Genomic DNA, 25,212 nt, shown 5'->3' on the forward strand with positions numbered 1-25,212 from the left:
TGACTATTTTAACTACTTAGATTTTTTTTGTACTTACATATAGTGTGTGTGCAGTTTTAGGACTTTTTCGGTTGGAAATCAAAATACCTCTCTGCTATTGGTCGAGACAGATCAACCCGCCTCTGTACACTCGTCTGCTATTGGTTAAGCTAGAGATCCCGCCCACTTCATTTGCACGAGGACCGGCTTCCGGTAGCAGTGGAGGGTTTTCAGTGGAAAGCATGGCAGCTATCGGCGTACATTTTGGATACACATGTGCGTGTGTTGCAGTATTCAAGGTAAATACTGAACATTATGTTTATACACATTAGTTATTATAATCTTGAACCGTGTAACCGTTATTTTTGCCCTGTGGGTTTATTTTCTTCTAGCTGGCCAAGTGGCACTACCCAGAGTTAGCTGTGTACACTATTCTAGCAGGCTAATGAGGAGTTTATAGTCCAGCATTGCTTTCAGTGCATATCAGGATGTCTGTCTCATTACCTGTGAAATAAAAAGTAGAGTTAGCTTTTCTGTAGGATCATTAGGTTGTGTTTTTATGTCTCAGGATGGACGGGCTGATGTGGTGGCCAATGACGCAGGGGACAGAGTCACTCCAGCTGTTGTGGCGTACAGAGAAACTGAACAGGTACAGAAACTAATAATCACAATAATCATAATAAAACAACACATGCATCTCTGTCCGGGACTGCTTCTCTCTCAGCTTTAAAAGAGCACCAGAATCAGAGAAAGTGACAGGACAGGCTTTCAGAGTTTCCTTGGATCTAATTGGAGAAAGTTGTTAAATTGGAGCAGGGTGAGCCAGCATCACCACCAAGTCACCCAGATTCTCCTCAGTCCTGACCTTCACCATCCACCAAGTGCTTATTTTAATACCTAAACAAGGCACCTGTAAACACTCTATCTTTACACATATAATTCTTTCTTAAATTGCTGATAAAACACCCTAAACAAGCTACAGTATTGACCTCCTGCATTTTGGCTGCTAATTAGTATGGTATGTTTACATTTCCAACATTTATCCTTATATTGTAATATCTCCTTGCGCCGTATTCCACACAAGAACTGTGTACTGGTCAGCGTTGTGCTGTCCTTTACCGTGCCTGTTGTCCTGTTTAGTCGTTGTTTTACTGTCTTGTGCTGTTGTACACATTTGCATATGTGCAATTTTTGTAGTCTTGTGTATGTTTTTGTGACTTGTAGTCTTATATAGACACCTGACCATCACAGCCATATGTGACTGGTGATTGGTCATTGCGAACTATGGTGATCAGTGATTCGTCATCAGGAACTATGGTGATCAGTGATTGGTCATTGGGAACTATGGATGTTCGGTGATTGGTCATTGGGAACTATGGTGATCAGTGATTGGTCATTGGGAAAGAAGGTGATCAGTGATTGGTCATTGGGAACTATCGTGATCAGTGATTGGTCATTGGGAACTATGGTGATCAGTGATTGGTCATTGGGAACTATGGTGATCGGTGATTGGTCATTGGGAACTATGGTGATCAGGTCATTGGGAAGATAGGCCCGTGCAAGTGCAACTAAGTCAGGTTTCACACACTGGTGATTAAGGGATCAGAAAATGTATCAAGTCGTAATTGGTACCAGTTCTGTGTTTTATTCCACTATTGGTCGTGATATCAGTAGGCGCTTTTGATTCCATTGCGTAAACCAATATCACACCAAGCTGAGATGCCCAGTTGAAATTCGAGCACAGATCTCAAATCAAACACATTGAAAACAACAGTAAAACATACAATGCAGATATGAAGGTTTTAGTATCTAAATGTATACACTGATAAGGTTTTTTCCTTAGAATAAATTAAAAAGCTTGATTTCTCATATTTATTAAGCTAGTAAACTAGGCCCTTTTTGTCTTTACAAAGGGTGCCAATAATTCTGGAGCTGACTGTATCGGATTTCTTTCTTAAATTGTACAAAGTTTCTAATAGTTACATGCATTATGCATACATTTTAAGCCTATGTTGTTGAAATCAATAACATTTCTATTCTTTTGCTCTTAATGTTTATCTCTCGTTTAGACTTGAGAGCAGTGAAATATAGACTGAACACACATCAGTAGTGTCTTTTATTTCTTTTGCTGTTTTCTTCAGATTGTTGGTATTGCAGCGAAGCAGGGCAGAATAAGGAACGCTGCCAACACTGTGGTGAAAGTGAAGCAGATTCTCGGCAGACGGTACGTCTCACGTCTCTGCTTTTTTTTCCTTTCCAAAATCAAATCACTTCATGGAGCTTATTGGTCAAGGCAGGTGACCTTTTGCTGAAGCACCCACTTATGCTTTTCTTCCAGACAGCTTGCTTTTTATACTACCATAAACCCCACTGCCCATTTTAAGTACAATTGAGTGTAAAAGTTTGCACACCCTTAGGACAAAGAAATGGGAACTATATTTAGTGTATTAGGTTTGACAGATGCATTTTGTAATTTTCTACCCAGAAATCATTAAGGATGCAAACTTTTGCACTCAGTTTTATGCCTCTGTGTTGTCTCATGATCCAAGACCTTAAAAAAATATGTGAGGGTTAAAAATCATTTGAACAACATCTTCCTTCAGCTATGATGACCCAGAGGCTCAGGCACACAGAGATGAAAGCAAATGCACCGTGAGTATATTTCTGATCTTATTTCTGATTTGTGATCTTTTTGATCTAGTAAAGAACATGGACTGGTTATTACTGGAAGGAATACTATAGTTGTTGGGGGAAATATTTGCACGAAACACAGTATGTATTACGAGATTCTTTGCTGGTGTTCTTTCTCACAACTTTAGATTGTCAACAAAGGGGATATGCCCATGTATGAACTGGACACGGGGGAGACGACCAAGTACGTGTCCCCTGAAGACGTAGCCAAACTGGTTTTCCACAAAATGAAAGGTATGTCAGTATGAGTTCTTTCACGTACACAGTGTTTAGTCCATTTGAATGGCAGTCTGGTGTATTCTGCTTAGTGTGGTTCTTTAGGCAGCTGAGAACAGCAAGCACACTCGGGTGTGGAGGTCTGAGAGTGTCTTTCAAGTGAACTTTTTGAGCGATTTGACTCTGAGTCGACTCACTGCAGGAATTGAATAAAAAGTTTTTTGGTAGCGTGTTTTTGTAGATATTGAGCTGCTAAATTGAGCCAAAAGACAGAGCTGTAGCGCTCCAGAAATGCCGTGTGATCTGGATATTTAGACAGACAAAGAAAGACATGATGCAGAAAAAGTTTAAATAATTCTATAAATAATTAGTTTAATCAGTTAGTTAGTGCCAACTCTTTGTTGTCATTTTTTGTGGCAATTTTTGTGATTTCTCCACATACTTGGAATAGTGTTTGATTTACCTTTTTTTACATCGCTGTATTTTGTATTGAATGAAAGTACACTTTCAGCCCTAGATGCACATCAGCCAACATTTTTTGCACTAAAAATGTCTAAGTATGTGCTGTGTAATACTAAACCAAATAGCAAACGAACCAAAAGTATCAATTTCACTCTGATTCAGACTTAACAAACAGGTGTGAAAGAGCCCTAAGAATCGTAAAATTCAGTTCACATTGACAGATAAATTCCTGTTATTTTTAAAAGAAGTGTGTGTGTGTGTCTGTGTGCACAGAGACCGCTCAGTCAGCTTTGGGTTCTGACGTCAAAGACGCCGTCATCACTGTGCCTTTTGAGTTTGGCGAGATGCAGAAAAACGCATTGAGGTATGGGACTGGCCAATGAATAAAAAAAATGCAATATCTATATAGGTGTTGAAGTAGTGTTTGGTGTGACAGCATGTGTTGCACTCTGGTACTGCTTTGTTTCAGGAACGCTGCAGAAGGAGCCGGATTCAACGTTCTCCGTCTGATTCACGAACCCTCCGCTGCACTCCTGGCCTACGGCATCGGCCAGGACTCTCCATCAGGGAAGAGGTAGAGTCTCAGAGCTCGTCTCTTCACAGAAAATCTCACTATATTAACCATTACACACACTTAAAGGTCCCTGTGTAAATTATCCTAGAAATAAGACCTATTAGAATGAACACATTAATATTAACCTTGTGAGCAGAGACTGTTATCAGAGCTGCTGTTAAGGAAAATTAATCAGCACCTTCTGACCAATCAGAGTTGAGCATTCAACAGAGCTGTGGTATAAACAAATGTAAAAAAAAAAAAAAAAAAAAAAATGGAGACAAAAATTACTTCTTGTTAACTAAACTCTCATGTTAACATATATTTTGTCATATAGTACGTAGCCTACATTCCCTTGTCTGTGAAAAAATGTTAGTCAGAGCATTATCTGCTTGTTAGCTAGGTAACATGGCTACTGTTAGCAGTTAGTATTATGATAAAACTAGGACTGTCAATTTCCTTTAAAATGGCATCAGATGCCACAAAGTAAATGTGTCAATTATATTTTGTATATTTTGCATTCAATTGTGTTAAATGCTACATCTATTCATATCATTAGCTACTGAAGATGATCATTGTCACCTTCTTGGTGAAGAAAATCCCAAGGAGCCAATATCAAAATTCATTGTACTGTTTTAAATGAGCGTTTCTTTATTAACTCACAGTAATTAACACATCTGTACACAGGGATACATTATCTGCAAGCTCATAATCAAGCTGAATTTTACTGAAAATGCTTCCATTTCACTACGTATGCTCAGTATATAGGGTATAACAGTACAACATACAACATGGCATGTGCGGCTCTTTTCTTAGTTGATGTTTATTCTTCTAATTTTGTTTAGCCATGTGCTGGTGTATAAGCTCGGCGGCACGTCACTGAGTGTGACTGCTCTGGAGGTGAACAGCGGGATGTACCGAGTGCTCGCCACACACACTGACCACAGCACCGGAGGAGAGAGTTTCACACAAGCCCTGGCTCAGTATCTGGCTGGCGAGTTCAAAAAGTAAGTGTGCAGCTCTTTATATCAAGAGAGTGTGTGTGTGTGTGTGTGTGTACACAGGAGCTTACTGTGTGTGTGTTTGTGCGTCCACAGGTTGTATAAGCATGACGTGAGTGGGAACCCGAGGGCAATGATGAAGCTGATGAACAGCGCTGATGTAGCCAAACACTCTCTCTCTACACTAGGCAGCTCCAACTGCTTCGTAGACTCGCTCTATGATGGCATGGACTTTGAGTGTAATGTGTCCAGGTAAGCACTTGTTCCACCTGCAGGTCAGTAAAATACTTGAACATTTAGATCTTTATAATGTTTTGTGTGTTCACAGAGCACGCTTCGAGTTGATCTGCTCAAACCTGTTCAGTAAGAGCATCCAGCCAATCAGAAAGCTCCTGGAGCAAGTCAACCTCTCCACCTCCGATGTCAACAAGGTAATGAACACTAGGGGGAGCCTGGAGTGTGTTTACTGTGAAGTAAATCTAAATGTTTCGAATTAAACTAAAAAGCATCATTCAGGAAGAAACCAATAGTGGGATGACACAGTAGTACTGATATTCACGCTTAAAGTTCATGTTTAGCGTGTAGTGTTCTTCACTGAGGGCATTGAAGAGCTCTGTACTGCTCAGTGCTCGAGGACATTTGGAAAGAGTGAAGATAAGGTTATGTGTTCACATTACCAGTAATACAATGTGACTCACAAACGATTTTCTGCCTTAATGTGATGCAGATCGGATTTTTTTTTTTCAGGACACAAAAATCTAATCTTTTGAAATCCACTTTTGTTTTTTTTGGTTAAACTCTAAGGAAAGTGCTGTCTGCCCTTTTCCAGATGCATGAGGTCACAGATGAGCACATGATTGGCTTGTGTCACTGTGATTGACAGAGGAGCACTAGTATGCCGTCTCTCCCAATACTGACTCTACTGTCATCAAACACTTTTTTGTTACTTCACTTGGGAACTCTGTAGACACATAGGTTGATACATAGGTTCTTTTTAAGTTTTTCCTCTAAGTATTTTCTGCCTTTTTTTAAAAAAAGAACAAAAGAACAGAAAATAAAAGCAATTCAACAAACATACAGATTTTCCACAACCATCAAATACAAATGACCAAATGTCTCTGAAATGCTGTCCTTCAGTCACTGTAAGCTGTGTAATCAGTGATATAAAGGCTCAGGGCTTTAGCACTAACCCTGTAATCCCTACTGCAGGTAGTTCTGAGCGGAGGCTCGGCACGGATTCCCAAACTGCAGCAGATGATCAAAGACTTGTTCCAAGACGTGGAGCTGCTCTGCTCGATTCCTCCAGACGAGGTGATCCCGGTGGGTGCAGCCATGCAGGCGGGAATCCTGGTGGGCAGGGACAGCCTGGACCTGGGCGAGGACTCCATCACTGTGGACTGCTGTGCCAGTGACATCCTGGTCAAGGTGAGAGAGAAACCCTGCAAAAGAGAGTCTGCTATGTGAAGGTTTTCAGTCATTTAGCTCATCTTGTAATATTCTGGACGTGTATAATCTTTCTGTTATGCCATTTTTTTTCTATTGTTGCAATGCAGCCATATAATCAGTTTGTAATTGATTGTAGTGGTGGTTATGATGCACTCAGCTGTAGTAATGAAACGATGAGAAATTTCTGAAAATCCATAAATTGGAACAAAATTATTGGTGAGATATATATATATATATATATATATATATATATATATATATATAATATACTAAAGCTGGCATGGACTCCACACCTTAACATAAGACCTGATGATCAGTGTTGTATCAAATCCATTTGAGCATCTGATCACATGCTTTCTGAAAGGGATGAGACTTCAGGAAAATGTGACATTTTGTACAAAGCAGTTCAATATCACAAGTTTGCTTAAATATAAATATTGACCTAAAAATAGTGCAAAATATTGAATATTTAAGATTTTATAGATTTCCTTTTTTTCCCTTTTAAATGTTTCAAAATACTAAAATTTAGTTTATTTCCAGTTTTAAATGAGAAAAATCCCAGATTTTGAATGTGGTTTCAGACTTCTGGATCCCACTGTATATCTGGCTCTGTTCACTCTGTTAATAATTTAAAAACAATATAATAAAATAAAAACAATAGGACCTTATCTGAGTTTTTAGTCAGTAAACAGAGCCTTGCGCTAAAGGCGAAATTAAACAGCTTTGCCATATTTGGCTAAACTTGTTGGACACAATTTAGCCACAAACCATATTTAAATGAAGCGTGTTTGTGCTATTTTAATCTTTTTCGCTATCCTAACATGGCACTACTTGTGTAGGAGTTCAACAATAAAAAGGACAAATTTCTCTGTCCATCTACCTCCGCTATTTCCTCAACATCAAGTGGCTCTGACTCAGTGGAAAAACAGTAGTTGCATTTATTGAGCATGAATTAACAAGCGTGACTGTAAATAATGACAAACCAAAATGCCAAAGGATTGGAGGTCGCAGAAAATTCATAATGTCCATTTAGGGTGGTTTGTCTAAACAGTTTGGGAAGCCCTGTCCTATACAGTCACACTTTATATGCTGCTTTTCTGTTTTCCTAGAATTATATTACACAGAATACTTGGGTGTGGAAGATGAAAAGATCAGCTTTACCTGTCAGTATCATGACTGCTATTGATTCCCAGGCTTACTCACCTGACTGATACTGTTCTCTTATCTCACAGGAAGTGGACGACTCTGGGGCGGACATCTTCACTGTTTTGTTTCCATCCGGCACGCCCCTCCCTGCCCGTCGCCAGCACACACTACAGGGTCCCGGCAGCCTGGCGTCAGTGTGTCTGGAGCTGTACCAGGCCCAGAAACCTTTAGCACAGGTCTCTTACACCAGCACAGTCTTTAAGATTATAACAAGCCAGTTTACTCAGTGAGGTCAGAGTAGTTAATGCAGCATTTAATCTTTATTTTTTTTCCATCTGTGTTCTGCAGATTGTTCTTAGGGACCTTGAACCTAAAGAGGAGATGCATGATATTGTCACAGTGGTTACGATGAAAAGGTAAAATCCATGCCTTAGGGTATTGTTGTAACATGCAGAAGAAGCACAGTAGTAGTGTATTGCTTTACTAAATCCATGTGTGTACGTCTTTTTCAGGGACGGTTCACTCCACGTCACTTGTACAGAGCAAGGCAGCGGCAGATCGGAGGCTGTTACTATAGAAACAGCTGCAGCAGCGTCATAGGAAACCTTCATACACTCATGTTGTACTATATTACCGTTTAAACCACAGCACCTGTAATGCATGCGCTCTGTAGAAACCCCTGGGCATTCCAAAACAATCACATGTTCCCGCAAATGAATGTTTCCTTATATCTGACATTTAAATAATTTTTTTTTTGTCCATTAAAAGTCTTTGTATGCAATTTGAGTTTGAGTAAATGTCAGAACAAATGCTGCACTAGTTCAAACAGTCGACTAATGTGCAGCGTAGCTTAAAAACACCACGTCATGCTCGATTGATTAGGGACTGGAAAGGCAAAGGTAGAATATGTAGAGTGTAGTCCATAATTAATGGCACCCTTTTGTAAAATGGGGTACAATGATTGTGTAAAATAATTCAGTTCCACTAAAAAAAAAAAAAAAGCCAAAACTACTTTCTGCCAACAAATATGTTTATCATCAAAAATTTATTTTTAAATGTGTTTTCTATCAAAAGTATATGTGGCAATATTATTTACAACCTGATGAACATTTAAAATAAATGCAAGCATGCCACGTCCATAATAAGCTGTTTACAATGAGTTACACAAGAAACTCTTCCTGAGAGAAACCCAGAGTGTCACTAACACCACAGTCAGAGTTGTTTTGGTCAGATGGGATCACTAAAAACCTTTTTTTAGTCATATATATCAGGAAACACCTTTACCATTTTCTCACTGCATACGTTCGTCTGGCAGCTGCAGTTAAATATATTGTTGGTGTTCTACTCTAAAGGCGGCTTAACGTATGCATGTGGTTTACTGATACCATCATCCCTGAGCTTGAGGTTAGAATGATATTCATGCAGGCTTCACATGACAACTGATGCAAAGAACCTATACAACATGTCCTGAGTTTATCTGAACATAAAATAGCAATTAACAAGGAGGTTTACGACAAAGACTTTTTAAATCGAGTTTATAACAGTGAAGTTTTGGTGGTTGGAGGATAAATTGGAAGAGTGAAAACACAACATCTTTAAGTGTTCAGAAAATTGTATCACTATGTAAAGGTAGTGTACAGAGGGCTACATGAGGTTTTTGTGATTAGCATAACTTATTTTAACAAGCGTCAGCTATCAAAGTTGATTGATATGACACCCAAGACAAGTGACATGTTTGTGTTCTGATACATCAGAACTACTGAGTTAGTAGCTCAGTTACTTATGTAACACACATGTAATGGTGATAACGTGACATAACGTGTCCTCTGAGATTAATCAAAAAGTAAACGAACAGAAGTGAGGACATACAAAAGCTGCAGTGTCTTCTGAACTCGACTCTGACCCTTATGTAAAGTAAATGTTATACTTCTGCTTAAGTGTTTATAAATAGGTATGACAGCCATGACAGTTCTGTATAGCTAGCATTTAAGAAACTTTCATTTTGAGATGTATATATAAACTGCTTTTTTATAAACTGGTTAGCTTCTGTTCTAAAATGTGACTTAGCTGCGTTACTGAATGTAGTCATTCATTAATGTAGGCTTTATGTAACCTATACATAGTAACATTTATTTTAACATTAAATATCTATGTGAAAAAACGAACGAACAAAAAAAAGACTTTAGGTAAAAAGTGAGGCGAGATAATTGTAGAATGAATATGAACAGCAAAACAGCATAAATGTTAATGTGAGGAATGAAATACTTAGGGTGTGTTGTTTAGAGGAAAATAATCAGTGATGGGGTGGTGTGGTGTGGCCTTGTGTAAAGCGGAGTTACTGTTACCACCTGAAGCTGATTTTTTCCCAATAACAGCATGTCACAGAGTTTCATTTGTCTGATACCACAGGAATTTGCCAAGAAGTATTTTTTTTTACTAAAGAAAAATGCATCCAATTACAGCTATGTTTAATGTTGTGGAACATCTGGGAATAATAAGACAGTTCCTGTTATCGCTTACATTATAGCAGCTGTGAAGTCATCCCTCCACCAGCCTCTCTATTTTCCTCTCTCTTGACGTTAATAAGACAAGAAAAAAAACCTTAGATTGTCATGTTACCAAGAAACTGGAAAGCCCAAAGTCCTGAAGATTCTCCCATAATCAAAAACTTGCTGGCTGTTACAAAGTGCTGACACTGGAGACTCCTTCCATAAATGTTAAACATCTCCTTACAGAAAATGTCATCGTACCAAGGTATTGTGTTTTTTTTCATCTGTTTATGTGCAGTGTCTGCTGGACAACTCCTTGTGTAAACTGTTACTCTAGAAACAAGGTATTAGAACGATAATTAATATAAACCTACTGTCCGAGCTACTGTTATAGAAAACTAATCAACACCTTCTGACCAATCAGAATCGAGAATTCAACATCGCAGTTAATTAAAGGCTGTACTTATATATTTAAAGCAATTACACACATTTTTCCCAAGCAAATTCATATTCCCTACATGTGTTTCATGCTAATTTATACCTTTCTATTTATTAATTATATTCAGTATAACCACAAATTTATTTTGGAATGGTAAGCTCATGAGCTAGGAACTCATAATTACTCTCTGTTTTAGATAGAAAAAAAAATACAATAATTACTGCTATTAAAGCATGTTTTATTATACATGGTTTCTTTTCTTTTTTTTTTTGGTATGAGAATCCAAATTTTTGTTTGTTAATTTGGCAAGATGATCATTCCAGCCGTGGAATCTCTGATTAAACTGAACCCTGCTGATGATTTTTGGTGGTCACGTCCTCTCCAGCAGCCAACTTCCTGTACAGCTCCTTCAGCTCCTCAGGCTGAGGAGCCTTGGAGCCCGGAGTCATTGGCAGATCAAAATCAGATGACACCTGCGAATCTGAAACTGGTTCTGTTTGGTCTGTGACATCGCATTGGTCCTGGTGACTGTCAGTCAAAGCTGGTTGTGCGTCATCCGGCCAATTAAAACCGTTCCCTGTGTGCATGGGGTTACATTGTACAGGCACTGTGTCGAGTTGGCTGAGGCTCTCTAAAGCTGCCTCTGATACATACGTCGACTGAGAGGAAGTCACATGACCTGACTCAGATTCATCGTCATCATTGAAGAGCTCAGGGGACTGCGACGTTGTGTGATCAGTAGACAGAGTCTGGCTGTTCTGACTGTTCTCCAGCTCACAGCTGTCATCAGTCACAACTGGCTCTGCTGTGAAGAATGTACTCCAGCTAGGCGGGGCCGGCTTCGGAGGGGGTGGGGACATACCTAAGCAGGATGGAGTGGGTGTAGCATCCCCAGATGACTGACATGCAGGACGTTCCTCCTCCTCCACGTCATCTTCATCACCATCATCATCATCATCGTTGGACTCTGTGCAGTCCATGTAGTTGGATGTCTGAAATGAAGGCTGCAGCTGTGGTAGAATTTGTGTCTCTATGACCTCGGGATCTGATTTTTCCGGGCTGTGGTGCTCTTTCTCCTCATTCACAGCAAGCTTCTTTCTCATCGGTGCTACAGCAACTTCCGCAAACAGCTCGTCCTCACTGTCCGTGCCTGGGAAACAAACACACCATACAACATTTATCCACTGTCTATGTAGTAGGAGTGTAACAATACACTCTGGTCATGATTCGATTTGATTCATGCTACTAGCTTCACTGTTTCGATTTGACTCGATTCTCAGAATATTTTTAAAGAAATGTGAATGAAGAAAAACTACTTTTTTCTGAATCACAAACTAAATAAATCAAAAATTGCTATGAACAGAGGTTTAATATTGTAAAGAAAATGTACTACAGATTTACCATATCTTAAACATAAATAAATTGAATAAGAAATTCTCCCAAAAATTTTGTTTGAATAAACAAGTGTCTGACTTTGAAAATGACTTACTGAAACATAATGAGCTCCGTAGCAGAAATAAAGCTCCAAAGTCAGCTAAACTGACAGATTTCCACAGCCTTTAGTGTTGTTTGAAAGCTACTGAAAAGCTCTTTTTATCCGTTATATAACATGGTCGTGTAACCATATAATGTATAACGTGTGTTGGTTGTTGCAATCTGGAGCTATTGGACATCATAAGTGCAGATCTCACAGGCTATCCATAAAACGTGATCCTACGAGCAGCGTAATCTCTGTATATTTGAACTCTATGGCTTGCACAGATTGGGACCTCTGGTGTTCAAACAGTGCATCTGCATTACATGCATAATTAATAGAATGCTGATTTCCAGGATGCACATTGTCACATTTTTGCGTCGTAATGAATTGTGGCACAATGTATTGTTACACCCCTACTGTGAAGTGCATCAGTTTAGCTCACTTTTATCTGTATAGCGGCAGCTGGGCTTAGATTTACATTCTATTTTTAAAAGCATTATTTTGATCCACAAATTTCATCAATTACATATTAAATATAACTTTGAATGATCATAAGTAATCTTTATGATCATTCATATGAATTTTTTGTTGGTGTAAAGTGTAAATGCTGATATGAAAAAATTCTTAAGTTTGAAAAGGCTTTTCAAAATGTAATGTATTACCTCAACTTTGTGCCTGTGTTGTGATGTTATAATGAAATCACAGTATCATACCTTAAAATTCTGTATCTCCTCTTCTCACCACGGCTGTAAAGAGTGATTATATGAGTTACTATATTCTTCCTGGAAGCCAGAAACAATCTGGCCATTTTCCTCTGACCTCTCTTATCAAGGCCTTTCCACCCACAGAGCTGTCACTCAGTGTTTTTTGTTTTTCACACCATTCTGTGTAAACTCTAAAGACTGTTGTGTGTGAAAATCTCAGATCAGCAGTTTATGAAATACTCAAACCAGCCCATTTGGCACCGACAGCCATGCCAGGGTTAAAGTCACAGAGATCACACTTTTTCTTCATTCTGATGTTTGATGTGAAGATTAACTGAAGCTCTTGACCTGTATCTGCAGGTCAGGTGTACAGGTGTTCCTATTAAAGTGGACAGTGAGTGTATATTCTGTTTATAAATATGTGTAACTTTGCAGACTTGATAAAACCAAAAATCTAGTCTTCAGATGATATTAGAAGTATAAATATGATATTAAAAAGTATAACATTAATATTAGAAAATTAGAAAACTGTATTCTCATTCTTTAGTATGAATTCTAAAGGACAAGGAACAACATGTAAAATTTCATGAGTCCATTTAGAAATTTTTGGTCCTGACAAGAATTTTTGGTCCTGAAATTTTTGGTCCTAGAAAGAAAAATGATTTAAAACTGATATGTAAAACATAATGACACCTACTGTTTATTGATATACAGTTTGTAGCAGAAAACAAGCTTTCAGTACATCTGCTGACTTTCACAACGTGGTGATCAAGAATGGACAAAAATGGCAAAATAAACATACTTCTGTTAATTTTTAACTTTTTTTGATACTACAGCATAAGAGAAGACATGTTCTATCTGTAGTGTCTTGCCTTAGAACACGATATATGTAATATATATATATATATATATATATATATATATATATATATATATATATATATGTAATATATATCAATATATAAACAATATATATATATATATATATATATATATATATATATATATATATATATATATATATACACACACACACACACACACACTATATTTATGCATATTAATACTTTTCTTTAAATGAACACCCATGATATTAAAGACATCTTGCCTTTGTTTCTGAACCATTAATTAGTTTATCATTAGTCCGATTATCTACATATGGAAGTGAAAATCTTTGGTTAGGGTTTAGATGAGGTAACAGATAAAACACATGAAACTACTGAAAAAAATCAAAATGATAGATTATGCGTAAGGTGCATAATATACTGCTATACCTTGAGACGTGGACTTTATTCTGGCTCGTTTCAGCTTCCCAAGAGGCTTATAGACAACCTCGGCCCTTCCTGAATGTTTTCTACACATAAGATTCAGTCTGAAAAAAGAAACAGCATTCAGAACAGTTGGATTGTTGGAAACAAAACAGTTGGAAACAAAACAAAAACCAGAAAAACAGATGTTTTGTGATGACTGTAGCTTAGGACTTTCCAAAGCTAATGTGAAGAAGGCAGTGCAGGGCATCTAGTGGAGTTATAATAAAGTGCAATAAAGCGCTTAATTTTGTTGTGGGGTGTGCAGACTTTTGCACTTAACTGTATAACTAAGATAGGTAAAGTCTGAATGGAACAGCATTCAGAACAGTTGGATTAGAACAAGCAATCACAGGAAAACAAAGAAAAAAAAACTTAATGAATTCATTCATAACGTGTATGAGGACTTACAGCTCAGTGACTTCCTCCACAGTTCGGCCCATTGGAACCACATTAGGGTAAATATTAACAGGACTGATGTAGGAGAGGAAATCCTTGATCTGATAATAGAAGAATGGATATACACTGACTGGGTGTAATTATTACAAACATGACATCTAATCATTTTGCAAACGTCTTTCTTACCTCGGAGTATGAGGAATGAAAAGAGAAACAAGCCCTGTAGGAGCTTCCACCCATCCTGAAAAAGTCACAGGAAGGTGTTTATTCGTTTATGCATCTTTACCCGCATGTGGTGATTGATCTGGAGCCTAGCATCAGTGTAACAGTCAGTTACATCTTTAACCACAAATTGATTGGTTGTTTTTAATTGAAGGGTGGGACTTTCTGTAAAAATCAACCAGTGAATTCTCTTCTATCATGATAATGTCTCTGGTTTTATTCAGAATGTTGTTTCCCTAGCCACACTATAGTACAAAAGTTTACACCCCCATGTTTTCCAGGTGAGGATAAAATAAAAATGTGCATATATCCTGCAACAAAAAATCTAAAACATAAGGTTAAAAAAAAAAGACAGAAAAACAGTCTAAACAGATGTTTTGTGATGACTGTAGCTTAGGACTTTCCAAAGCTAATGTGAAGAAGGCAGTGCAGGGCATCTAGTGGAGTTATAATAAAGTGCAATAAAGCGCTTAATTTTGTTGTGGGGTGTGCAAACTTTTGCACTTAACTGTATAACTAAGATAGGTTTTTGTGCATTATTAAAGAGGTGTCAAATTCAGCAACTGTAGGCATTATATACAGTATATACAGTATATATAGGCGATATAGATTGTACTTGACGATGACGTTGGTCTTCCTAGTTCGTTCTCCAAACCACATAGTGGAAGGTTTGATGCTGATGATGCGCAATGGTGTACCATCCGGAGCTAAAGAGCCACACGGCAGTCTGTTTGTCCTGAACAACTCATCATCCTGTCACAAACAGAAAATAAATATACTGTAATAAACCTACATCAGCTGCAGAGTGGTGCACATTAGCAGTACAGGAAGTGTAACATGCCTTAGGGTGCCTGCAGGCGTGGATCTGTGTTGCTCTATTTGTGGTCACGTGATCCAGGATTTCTGGCATTTGTCTGAACATATTCAATCTGTTCACATGGACCTACATCAAACCCCGACAGATTCAAATAGTGATTTAAAAATAGAAAAACACCAAATGTTTACCCACGTACCTAATTCATTGATTATTTTCTTTAATTATTAGTACCTGTGAATTAAATTCCTGCCCCAGGTTGGTGAAGAGGTATTCATAACCATATGCTGCTTTGCAGTTCAACCATACTATGTGGTATGGACTCAGACAAATCCAGTCTTGAACCAGCTTCCTGATACCAGTCAGACAAGCCTCCTAAAGTCACACCAACAGTCACATTACACTCACATAACTCATTACACTGATAGAACTTTATTAATATGGCAATAACACCAAATGGATATAGTTGACTGCAAAAGTCTGTACACCCTTAAAATGAATAGAAAGAAATTTTAATTCTAACAACAAAACATTTAGTTTGGTGTTAGTGTTTTACAGATGTTCCCTAATTACCTTATACAACAGCGCTTTTGAATTCTTGAATCTGATTAGTCAGAAGGTGTTGATTATTATTTTAGCTCTAACTTCAAGAGAGAGAGAAAAAGCTGCTTATAGCTGTTACAATGTAAACAATAACAGGAACTAACTTGTTTCATGGACGTTCCACAACATTAAGTGTAACTATAATTGGCCAAAAATATGACTTATTGCTCATTAATAAAGTAAAAATTTGCAGCAGATTGTTTGTAAGTGTAAGAGAAATAACACTTCCAGATGTTACTGGATATTAATAATCAACTTCAACATGTTAACAGTAACTCTGCTTCATCATACCATCATCATCATCATTTTTCTGTAAGCCCAAGTGTTCTAGTACTTACTTAAAAGTACCAAAGTATCTCCTTTTTTAAATTAGATCTGAATAGTCTCATATAGCTTGTTTGTAATTGCCTAATTGCATATAGCTTATTTATAATTGCCTAGGGTGAATAGTAATATTCACCCCTCCATTTATTTTTTTTTTTGATATTGAAGTAAACAGTCATAACTCCAAATGTCATACATGCCTTCGTCAAATCAGGTCCAGAGTCTGGGACAGCCCAAACAAAACATTCACTTCTTTCTTTTGGTCCTTTTTAATATTTTGGATTGATATCTCATTGCAAAAAACACCCACGCTGAACATTTCCTTCTTCCTAGAATTCTGTTTTGTAGATAAATTGTTAGTTATGAGTATGTTTTACATTATTCTTCAGAAAACTTGTGGGGTGCAAACTTTTGCTCTCAACTGTATAAGTGTGATATATGGCCAGTTCAGAAATACTCACCCTGCTAGGGATCTGATAGAACCTGGGGTCGTAGAACGTGCTGTCCAAATACACACTCTGAATGTCTTTTACTCTGTAACAAAGAGTATGGAGCTGAGAAATCACATTAAACTTCTCCCAAAGTGAAAAACACCAGGCACATCTACAACTTTACACAGACTCTTATATATAATGTGATAATGTACAGCCCTTGCCATGCTGTAATGGTCTTCCCACATTGTAAAAGCACTACAGTGGTATTCTTTACATGATTTTTCCCCCCACATCTGTATAGACAAGATTCAATGTTTTTTAAAAAAAAAAAAAAAAAAAAAAAAAAGTGAGCTGCAACACACAGACTGTATTACTTTTCATTTTTGACATGAGCACAACATGCCACACTGAAAAGCAAAACCTTCACTGTATTGCTCTTATGTCACTTTACATTTAACTTCTTTGGCACACATTTTTCCAAATTGAATTTTCCAAATTTTCCAAATTCAGAAAAAAAAAACCCAAAATGACACAACTGATCAGTTAAGGATGAAGGTTATTACTCAAGGACCCAACAGTGGCAGCTTAGCGATGCTGGAATTTGAAATCACAACCTTCTGATCAGTAGCCTAAAGCCTTAACCACTGAACCACCACATTCCTTTAACCCTTTAGCACTTCAGTGAAAAACTTTGCATCAGAAGTGAATATTATTCCACATTTCACTGCATTTCACTTCACTTTCATCAGTGTGTTGCAGTCATGTCACACTGAAATGCAATCACTGTCCAATCACAGCACTCTCGAGGAGAAATGGAAGAAGGGCCTGAAAGCCTTTGCATTGCATTTCATTTTACATTTTTCTCCTGGACCTATCTGGCATGGAATTCATGCATACGTCATACATCTGGGCTAAAAACCTGCCTCTGACTGAGCAACATGAAGCATGAGGATGTGGAATTGGGTCACACCAAACTACATGCAATGCTACACACCTGTTTCCAGAGTGCAGGTGCTCCATCCTCGCTGCGTCTCCAGCAGCCAGTCGGAAATCACCAGTGTACAGCACGGTGCCCTGAGCCCCCTCAAAGAGAAACCTGCAGGAAGACAAAGGCAAATAGACACAATTACTTTTAAATCTATACACTAAAAAATCATCAGTCTACGATAAGCTGTACTGTGAGAAGCAGGGCATGATATAGTATATGGAAATATCTGTGAACTTATTGTAATACTGATACTGATGAAGGGGAGAATATGCAAATGAGCATAAATTGTGTTAGTGAGTGTTTATGTATTTTGATTAAAACAGTACAGGCTTTTACTCTTAACCAAGTCACATTAAAGCTTCACTACTGCAATTCGATAAGGAAAAAAACACTTCAGTTTGTGCTGTTAGAGTAAAATAATCAACGACAGGGTGATATGATGCAACCCATCATGAAGTAAACCTACTGTTACCACCCCAAAGTTAATATCCAATAACAGCACATCCTGATGCTTTCTATTCCTCTTATACCTCAACAATTTGCCAACACTAACAATTTTATATTTATTAAAGAATGACATGTTACTTTCTATCTATAATGATGTGGAACGACCGTGACACACATAACATAAGTCCCTGTTATCACTTACAGCAGTTATAGCAGCTATTAACAGTCGTTCCCTCACCAGCCTCCCTTTTTTTCTCTCTCAAACCAAAGTGGAAAAATGGAAAAATGAAAAAGATCAGCTTTTCCTCTGACTAGTACAAAGCAGTGATACTGGAGACTCCTTCCAAAATGCTAAATAGATGTTTCCTTACAGTAAACTTCACTGTTTATGTGGAGTGTCTGCCATACAACTCCTTGTCTAAGTTGTTACTATAGAAACTATAACGTATTAGAACGAGTGCATTGATATAAACCTGCGATTTGCCTTGCAGTTGGGTCTACTGTCAGAGTTAAAAAATAATCAATACCTTCTAATCAGAATCATGACAGTGCTGCTGTAGAATATATTTAAAGGTGTATCGCAATTGCAGTATGTATCAGTCAAATTATAATATTATATTATAATATGTTTTGTATATATTATGATTAGCATTGCTGTTAAGTGTATCTGCTTACATGACTGATCCAGGGCAATGCCCAGCCGGCAACAACGTCACAACAACATCTTCCACCTGGGAATACAAGACAAGCTTGCAATTAATGAAACTGGAACATATTTACATTATAAGTGGTGTGATTACTGTATATTACGCAATGATATTCCTCCCAGGATTCCTGGCTACACAAAGTGTAATTTACGGCTAAAGTGTAATTTATGGCTGTGTATCTGATACGGCTGGTAAACATATTTTAGTGCTCACTATTAAAATCAGTTATTTAGATTTTTTCAATTATTAATTAGGAGGTCAGAACCCTCAAAGTTAAGAAGACAAAAGATGCAGCCTGTCAGAGCTCACCTCTCCTGTAAGTTCATCAGTCAGTGATATATGTGTGGGACTGTCTAACTCAAGAGCAACCTGGAATTAGATATTTTCAGAGAGTAAGCATATCTATGAAGGAAATATATTTATCCAAAAAATGAATTACAATAACTTACAATGCGGTCTTCCCAGAAGCTATATTTTGGATTGTTGAGTAGGAGCTCCTTCGTGACAAACGAGCAGTACAACTTTACAGTCAAGCTGCAACAACAACAAAAAAATAAGCTCGGTCATTGATTAAGTAAGGAATAAAACACTTGGGGTGTGCTGTTATAGGAAAATAATCCATAACTATGTGGTGCAATGTGGCAATGTTACCATCCCAAAGGGGATTTTCCAACAGTAACAATGTTTAATTTATTAAAGAATGACACGTTGTGCTTTTTATCCATTCATAGTTACATGTAATGGTGTGGAACATCCGCGAGACAAGTTAGTTCCTATTATCACTTATGTTACAGTAGCTACAGTCATTCCCTCACTAGCATCTCTTTTTTTCCTCTCTCTTAGAGTTAATAAACGAAATTAATTAGCAAGATACTGAAGTAGAACTCGAAGCTAACGGCATTGACGGGGCCTTCACCACCACCAAGTCTGAAATACCCTGAAATACCCTTCAAATATATTTCAAACAGGAAGGAAAACTATTTTCCCAAATTTCCCCTTGGGAATCACTAAGGTAAATGTATGTATGTATAGATGTATCTAGACCTTGTTTGGATCAATTCCAAGATCTAATCAGTTCGTCTGCTGCTTACAATGATAATTCCACATAAATCCTATAAACATTCAGTCGCTCATTCTGGAGGTATTGTGTAAACACACGGACACACGCGGACAAGCCGAAATCATAACGCCTCCACCACATAAAAAACGCAGCTTGTAATGTTACCAAGAAACTGTAAACTCCTCTGTCCTGAAGACTTTCCTGTGGTGGAAAAACCTACTGAGTTTACAGAACACTGACACTGGAGACTCCTTCCATAAATGTTAAATAAACATCTCTGGATAGAAACCTGAACCATATCAATGATTATACACTTCTCTTTATTGAAAAATAACTGGAACTAGTGTCAGGGCTGCTGGTACAGAAAATTAAACATCTGAGCAATCAGAATCAAGAATTAAATAGTGCTGTGGTGTAATAATAATAATAATAATAATAATAATAATAATGCTTGTTATGTGTGCAGTGTTGGAGTTCCTTACCTAAACTTTAATTTTCTCTTCAGTAAAGGTCCTTTCAATCCTTTCATATGATCTGTAAAGACACTTTCATTACACTTTGCCACTGATAAACACCCAAACATCTCAGACAGCAAGCCTTTAATACAAGCCTTTTAATGAAATCCTACCTTTATGACAGTGAGAGAGAAAATAAGCTCTGGCATGTATATTTTCTCTGTCAAATCTGTCAATGGAGATGTTTGGATATTCCTTCATCCGTCCAGGGAAGGAACTCATTCTGACTTTCTCACACTAATCCCAGCTTAGCTAACCTAAACACCTAGCTTCATATACAGATTATACAGCTTCATGCTGAGCTAGAAGACTCTGACTTTCCAAAAACATCTCCTTCACACGTTTACTCTTCAGTTCAAACTCATGAAACACCAACACACGCCATACCAGGAAACCATGAGAGCAGGGTTGCCAGGTCTGAGTTACAAAATCACCCCAATACCAACATCTGAAACTCTAATGTTATTCTTATCACTGCAAAATGATAAATTAATATAATAAAAAACACATCATATAATATAATATAATATACCACAACACTTTTGATTCTTTTGATTAATCTTTCTATAATAGCAGCTCTGACAGTTGTTCTGACTACAGTTCAAATCACAGGTTTATATTAATGCTCTTGTTCTAATATATTATAATTTTATAAGATAAACAGGGACTTGTAGCATGGACACTTCAGCTTAAGTCTAACAGTACACATATTTTTAAAATCTTGTTATTTAACAAAGAAAAATGTATAATCATGGTTAATCATGGTTACGTTTTCTGTGAGGAGACGTGCATTTAACATTAAACATTTATGGAAGGAGTCTCCAGTGTCACTGGAGGATAAGCTGCATTTTTTGTACTTATTATCTTCAAGAGAAAGACAAAAGAGAAGCTGGTGAGGAAACGACTGTTTATAGCTGTTATAATGTAAATGATAACAGGAACTCTCCTGTCACATGGATGTTCCACAACATTAAATATAAAGTTGTTCATTAATAATTTAAAAATTGCAATCATTGGCAAATTGCTGTGGGAGTTTAAGAGGAATAAAACACTTGAAGATGTACTATTGTTTGTAAATAATCACCTTCAGGGTGGTAGCAGTAACTACACTTTGTGCTGAGCTGAATCACACCACCCTATTGTTGATTAGTTTCCTAAAACAGCTCGTCGTCATTCCTTACTCAATAAACCAGCATTTAAAAAAGCACAATTTCCCAATGCTGTTCTTTTATTAAGATACTAAACTAGAGTAATATTATTAGAGATATTTTCACAAGTAAAGAATATTGTTATATATTGACATACATGAGGAGGAGAGCACAGTGGCTTAGTGGTTAGTGCATTTGCCTGGCACCTCCAGGGTTGGGGGTTCGATGCCTGCCTCTGCCCTGCATGCACAGAGTTTGAACGTTCTCCCTGTGCTTCAGGGGTTTCCTCCAGGTACTCCAGTTTCCTCCCCCAGTCCAAAGACATGCGTCATAGTCTGATTGTCATCTTACTGTAGTGAATGGGTGAATGGGTGTGTGAGTGTGTGTGTGATTGTGTCCTGCAATGGATTATCATCCCAACCAGGGTGTCTCCCTGCCTTGTGCCCTGAGTCCCCTGGGATAGACTCCAGGCTCCCTGCGACCCTGTGTAGGATAAGCGGTACAGAGAATGGATGGATGATGTAAATAAAGAATAGATATAATAAACACCTCTCTGATACTGATGTAAATAAAGAATAGATATAATAAACACCTCTCTGATACTGATGTAAATAAAGAATAGATATAATAAACACCTCTCTGATACTGTACACTACATGCACGTTGAACATATGAGAGGAGACCATCTTGCATGGCAGTCAGTAAATGTTTTAATAATTGTCATTATTATTAATGTCATTTAGTCAAAAAGATGTACGGAGTAATCACGGACCTGGCAACATTACAGCACAAGAAACTACAGCGACGTCTAGTGATTAAGAAGAAATCTGACACGGTTAATTTACTGACGTGAACTATTATAAACGACTAACCTAACGTCAAAAACAGTGATTACATTTCTACACTTTTTAAATTTAAAAATGATTAATGTAGAAGAAGTAATACAGCACCGCTCCTTAACTTTTATTGTCCAATTTTATAAAAACAGGAAACTCCGGGTGCAGGTATGGTTGGCCAACCAAATAACCCCTGAGCAACTTCCGGTGACGGCGTTGTTGCTGGGAGACCATAAACAACAAGCACTACATTTTGAAGACTGGTGAATATACATTGCAAGTTCCATTATTTCACTAATTAATAATAAAATACAAATTTGGGTTTAATTTTTGAAGTTACACTATATTATAAAGACTCCATTAACTGATTTAGCACCAAAGTAAGTAGTTAGCTAACTAGAATAGTAATTTATCAGCTAATTAGCTACCTGGAGTAGAAATTTAATTTCAAGAAGAAAAACCTGAGTGATAATAGGATGTAACAAGGATCATCTATTTTTACTTTTTTTTTTTTTTTTAAATAGTTTCAGCAATCTGCAAACCAAGATCCAAGAAGACATCCGAGAGCTGCAAAGTGTCTCTCAGTAAAATAAGAGAGATGTCCTCTGCAGCTTTGCTGGATGGCAATGCCCAGCCCAAGTCCATGAGCCGAGCCAGGCAGTGGACAGATGAAGTGGAGAATCTCTACAGGTTTCAGCAGGCAGGATACAGGGATGAGCTGGAGTACAGGCAAATTAAACAAGTGGAGGTAACATGATTGCACCTGGATTCATCTTGCCTTATCACTCCATCTCAAAATCATATACACATTCTACATTCATTCATTCATCTTCAGTAAGAGCTTTATCATGGTCAGAGTCATGGTGGATCTCGAGTCTATCCTGGGAATATGGAAGAATTTTTCTGTTATCTTTATCCATATCATTTGTCAATCAGTATTTAATAATCAGTATTATGTCAATCAGTATATATGCAACAGTATTGTAATGTGATCTTGTGTTAAACCATGACCTTAAATCACCTCATGTATTCAAGCAAGTACTTAACTTTCAGAGTTTTACTCATACACTACACTGTATCGTTATTAAAAATAATAGGCAAATATAATCAAATACAAGAGATTTAGTACATTTAGAGAGTGATTTTATGCTAATGATTTTATAAGAATATTTCTGTGTATGTGAATCAAAGAAAACAAACTGGTGTGGCCTTGCAGGTGGACTGTGCTTTTGGGAAAAACAATAAGCACAGTTTTTATTCATAAATTGTATCTTTTCCAGTCCAGACAGAAAGTGTTTTTCTCTCTTCCAGACCACTGAAGTGCATTGTTGAAGTTGTGATGAAGGTTAATGTTTCTTTTAAAAAATAAACTGACTGACCTCTCGCCACGGTTAAAGCTAAGATAAAGGGGCAGTGAAATAATTGTGACGAGAGGCAGGTGAGTGATTAAAAGAAAAAAAGAGAAAACTCCATCTAATGAGATTATTGTTTTAGAATTAAATAACAGCATGAGCCACGACTGTGTAGATCAGATGCTCTGCAGACCGTCTCGGCTTTGTTGTTTGATTCAATAAAGTCTTTTGATTTTTGGCATCCAGAACCCCTTGTCTTTGAAAATCTTTTTTCTTATTTTGAATTGAAGAGTTTTTTTTTGCCACGACAGGAACGCTGAGAGTGAGGCAGGGATTCATCCTGCGTGGGACGCCAGTTTATCGCACCACACCACACACACATTTACACCTAGGGGTAATTTAATGTAGCTGATCTACCTACTGGCATGTTTTTTTGGAAGGTTGGAGGAAACCAGAGAACCCAGAGGAAACCCATGAAGATCTCTTATAATTATTGGTTATAGCTTTTCATCACTTGTCGTTAAAGCGTGCTCTTTCTGTGCTCTGTGCTGTTTCAGATTGACCGCTGGCCGGAGACAGGGTTCGTGAAGAAGCTTCAGCGACGAGACAACACGTTTTATTACTACAGCAGAAAGCGGGAGTGTGAGGACAGAGATGTGCACAAGGTCAAGGTGTATGTGTACTGACATCATCGACCCGCTCTGGCACTTCCTCTGTATCTCAGTCTCTCCCTCTGTGTGATGATTAACGAAGACAACACTGCATAAGCTGATAGATAATCTATAATATTGTACAGCTTGATATCAGAGTCTGAGAATTAGTAAAATAGATTTCATACATAACAAAGCAGGACAACTGCTATTATTATTATTATTATTATTATTATTATTATTATTATTATTATTATTATTGGTGCATCACATTTTTTTAAATCTGCAGTCAGGGCACTGATTAACTGCTGTGTGTGAACATCTCATCATTAAAGCAAAGTGTGTTCATGTTGCTATTTTAAAGGCTTTATCATTATCGTCTTTCTCAGAAAAGAATCAGAAGATATTTTTCTATGACTTTGATGCCAAAACTGACAAACGGGGAATAAATTGAAGCTGTGTTCCTGAACTGTAGTTAGAGCGGCTCTTATGATCAGGTCTGGATGAAGCCATTTTGTGGCCTCGGGCCTTTTTCACACTCGTGACTCTCTCTTTCAGACTAAACACACACACTGACTTTATTCTGTACCTAAACTAGCCTTTTTAAACAAACCTAATATTCTCTGACAAACACATGAAACAATAATCACAATTCTATCTATCTATCTATCTATCTATCTATCTATCTATCTATCTGTCTGTCTATCTGTCTGTCTAGAGATTTGCTTATCTATCTATCTATCTGTCTGTCTATCTGTCTGTCTAGAGGTTTGCTTATGTATCTGTCTATCTATCTATCTATC

General features: G+C 37.5%; 3 protein-coding genes across 6 annotated transcripts; 2 read left to right on the forward strand and 1 right to left on the reverse strand.

Moving 5' to 3' along the window:
* The first annotated feature begins 122 nt into the window (after positions 1–122).
* hspa14 (heat shock protein 14) lies at positions 123–8,502 on the forward strand. The gene is made up of 14 exons (XM_026922671.3): positions 123–278; positions 548–628; positions 2,121–2,203; positions 2,583–2,631; positions 2,799–2,904; positions 3,622–3,712; positions 3,818–3,922; positions 4,747–4,908; positions 4,999–5,154; positions 5,231–5,333; positions 6,112–6,327; positions 7,581–7,730; positions 7,843–7,910; positions 8,007–8,502. Exons 1-14 carry the CDS (start codon positions 222–224, stop codon positions 8,092–8,094), a joined length of 1,515 nt encoding a protein of 504 aa, XP_026778472.1. The 5' UTR covers positions 123–221; the 3' UTR covers positions 8,095–8,502.
* Positions 8,503–10,514: 2,012 nt separating this feature from the next.
* On the reverse strand, positions 10,515–20,844 carry dclre1c (DNA cross-link repair 1C, PSO2 homolog (S. cerevisiae)). 2 transcript variants are annotated; one of them, XM_026922676.3, is made up of 14 exons: positions 20,537–20,843; positions 20,391–20,442; positions 19,298–19,382; positions 19,158–19,217; positions 18,817–18,872; positions 17,701–17,802; positions 16,734–16,806; positions 15,580–15,720; positions 15,373–15,474; positions 15,148–15,284; positions 14,496–14,550; positions 14,322–14,410; positions 13,878–13,975; positions 10,515–11,572 (listed from the first exon to the last, which is right to left on the reverse strand). In XM_026922676.3, the coding sequence occupies exons 1-14, from the start codon at positions 20,643–20,645 to the stop codon at positions 10,761–10,763; spliced, it is 1,971 nt and encodes a 656-aa protein (XP_026778477.3). In that variant the 5' UTR covers positions 20,646–20,843; the 3' UTR covers positions 10,515–10,760. The 2 variants fall into 2 exon arrangements, with proteins under 2 accessions (XP_026778477.3, XP_053097827.1); XM_053241852.1 differs by lacking the exon at positions 19,158–19,217 and having other exon boundaries at positions 20,537–20,844.
* Positions 20,845–22,587: 1,743 nt separating this feature from the next.
* Positions 22,588–25,061, forward strand: meig1 (meiosis/spermiogenesis associated 1). 3 transcript variants are annotated; one of them, XM_034313314.2, is made up of 3 exons: positions 22,588–22,683; positions 22,932–23,155; positions 24,317–25,059. In XM_034313314.2, exons 2-3 carry the CDS (start codon positions 23,006–23,008, stop codon positions 24,443–24,445), a joined length of 279 nt encoding a protein of 92 aa, XP_034169205.1. In that variant the 5' UTR covers positions 22,588–22,683; positions 22,932–23,005; the 3' UTR covers positions 24,446–25,059. The 3 variants fall into 3 exon arrangements, with proteins under 3 accessions (XP_034169205.1, XP_053097811.1, XP_053097810.1); XM_053241836.1 differs by having other exon boundaries at positions 22,590–22,670; positions 24,317–25,061; XM_053241835.1 differs by having other exon boundaries at positions 22,665–22,787; positions 24,317–25,061.
* The last annotated feature ends 151 nt before the right edge of the window (positions 25,062–25,212 follow it).

Source organism: Pangasianodon hypophthalmus, chromosome 18 (genome assembly GCF_027358585.1).
Source record: "Pangasianodon hypophthalmus isolate fPanHyp1 chromosome 18, fPanHyp1.pri, whole genome shotgun sequence".
In the NCBI taxonomy this organism is placed as follows: Eukaryota; Metazoa; Chordata; class Actinopteri; order Siluriformes; family Pangasiidae; genus Pangasianodon; species Pangasianodon hypophthalmus.

Bases quoted from the DNA above. Each gene is read 5' to 3' on its own strand.
- hspa14 (XM_026922671.3), top strand. From the start codon at position 222: ATGGCAGCTATCGGCGTACATTTTGGATACACATGTGCGTGTGTTGCA. The intron at 2,204-2,582 runs GTACGTCTCACG...ATCTTCCTTCAG, and splicing joins AAGCAGATTCTCGGCAGACG to CTATGATGACCCAGAGGCTC. The intron at 5,334-6,111 runs GTAATGAACACT...TCCCTACTGCAG, and splicing joins CCACCTCCGATGTCAACAAG to GTAGTTCTGAGCGGAGGCTC.
- dclre1c (XM_026922676.3), bottom strand. From the start codon at position 20,645: ATGAGTTCCTTCCCTGGACGGATGAAGGAATATCCAAACATCTCCATT. The intron at 15,721-16,733 runs GTGAGTATTTCT...GTGTGACTTTAG, and splicing joins TCTATCAGATCCCTAGCAGG to GAGGCTTGTCTGACTGGTAT. The intron at 13,976-14,321 runs GTAAGTCCTCAT...TTCTTTTTTCAG, and splicing joins GTGGAGGAAGTCACTGAGCT to ACTGAATCTTATGTGTAGAA.
- meig1 (XM_034313314.2), top strand. From the start codon at position 23,006: ATGTCCTCTGCAGCTTTGCTGGATGGCAATGCCCAGCCCAAGTCCATG. The intron at 23,156-24,316 runs GTAACATGATTG...GTGCTGTTTCAG, and splicing joins GGCAAATTAAACAAGTGGAG to ATTGACCGCTGGCCGGAGAC.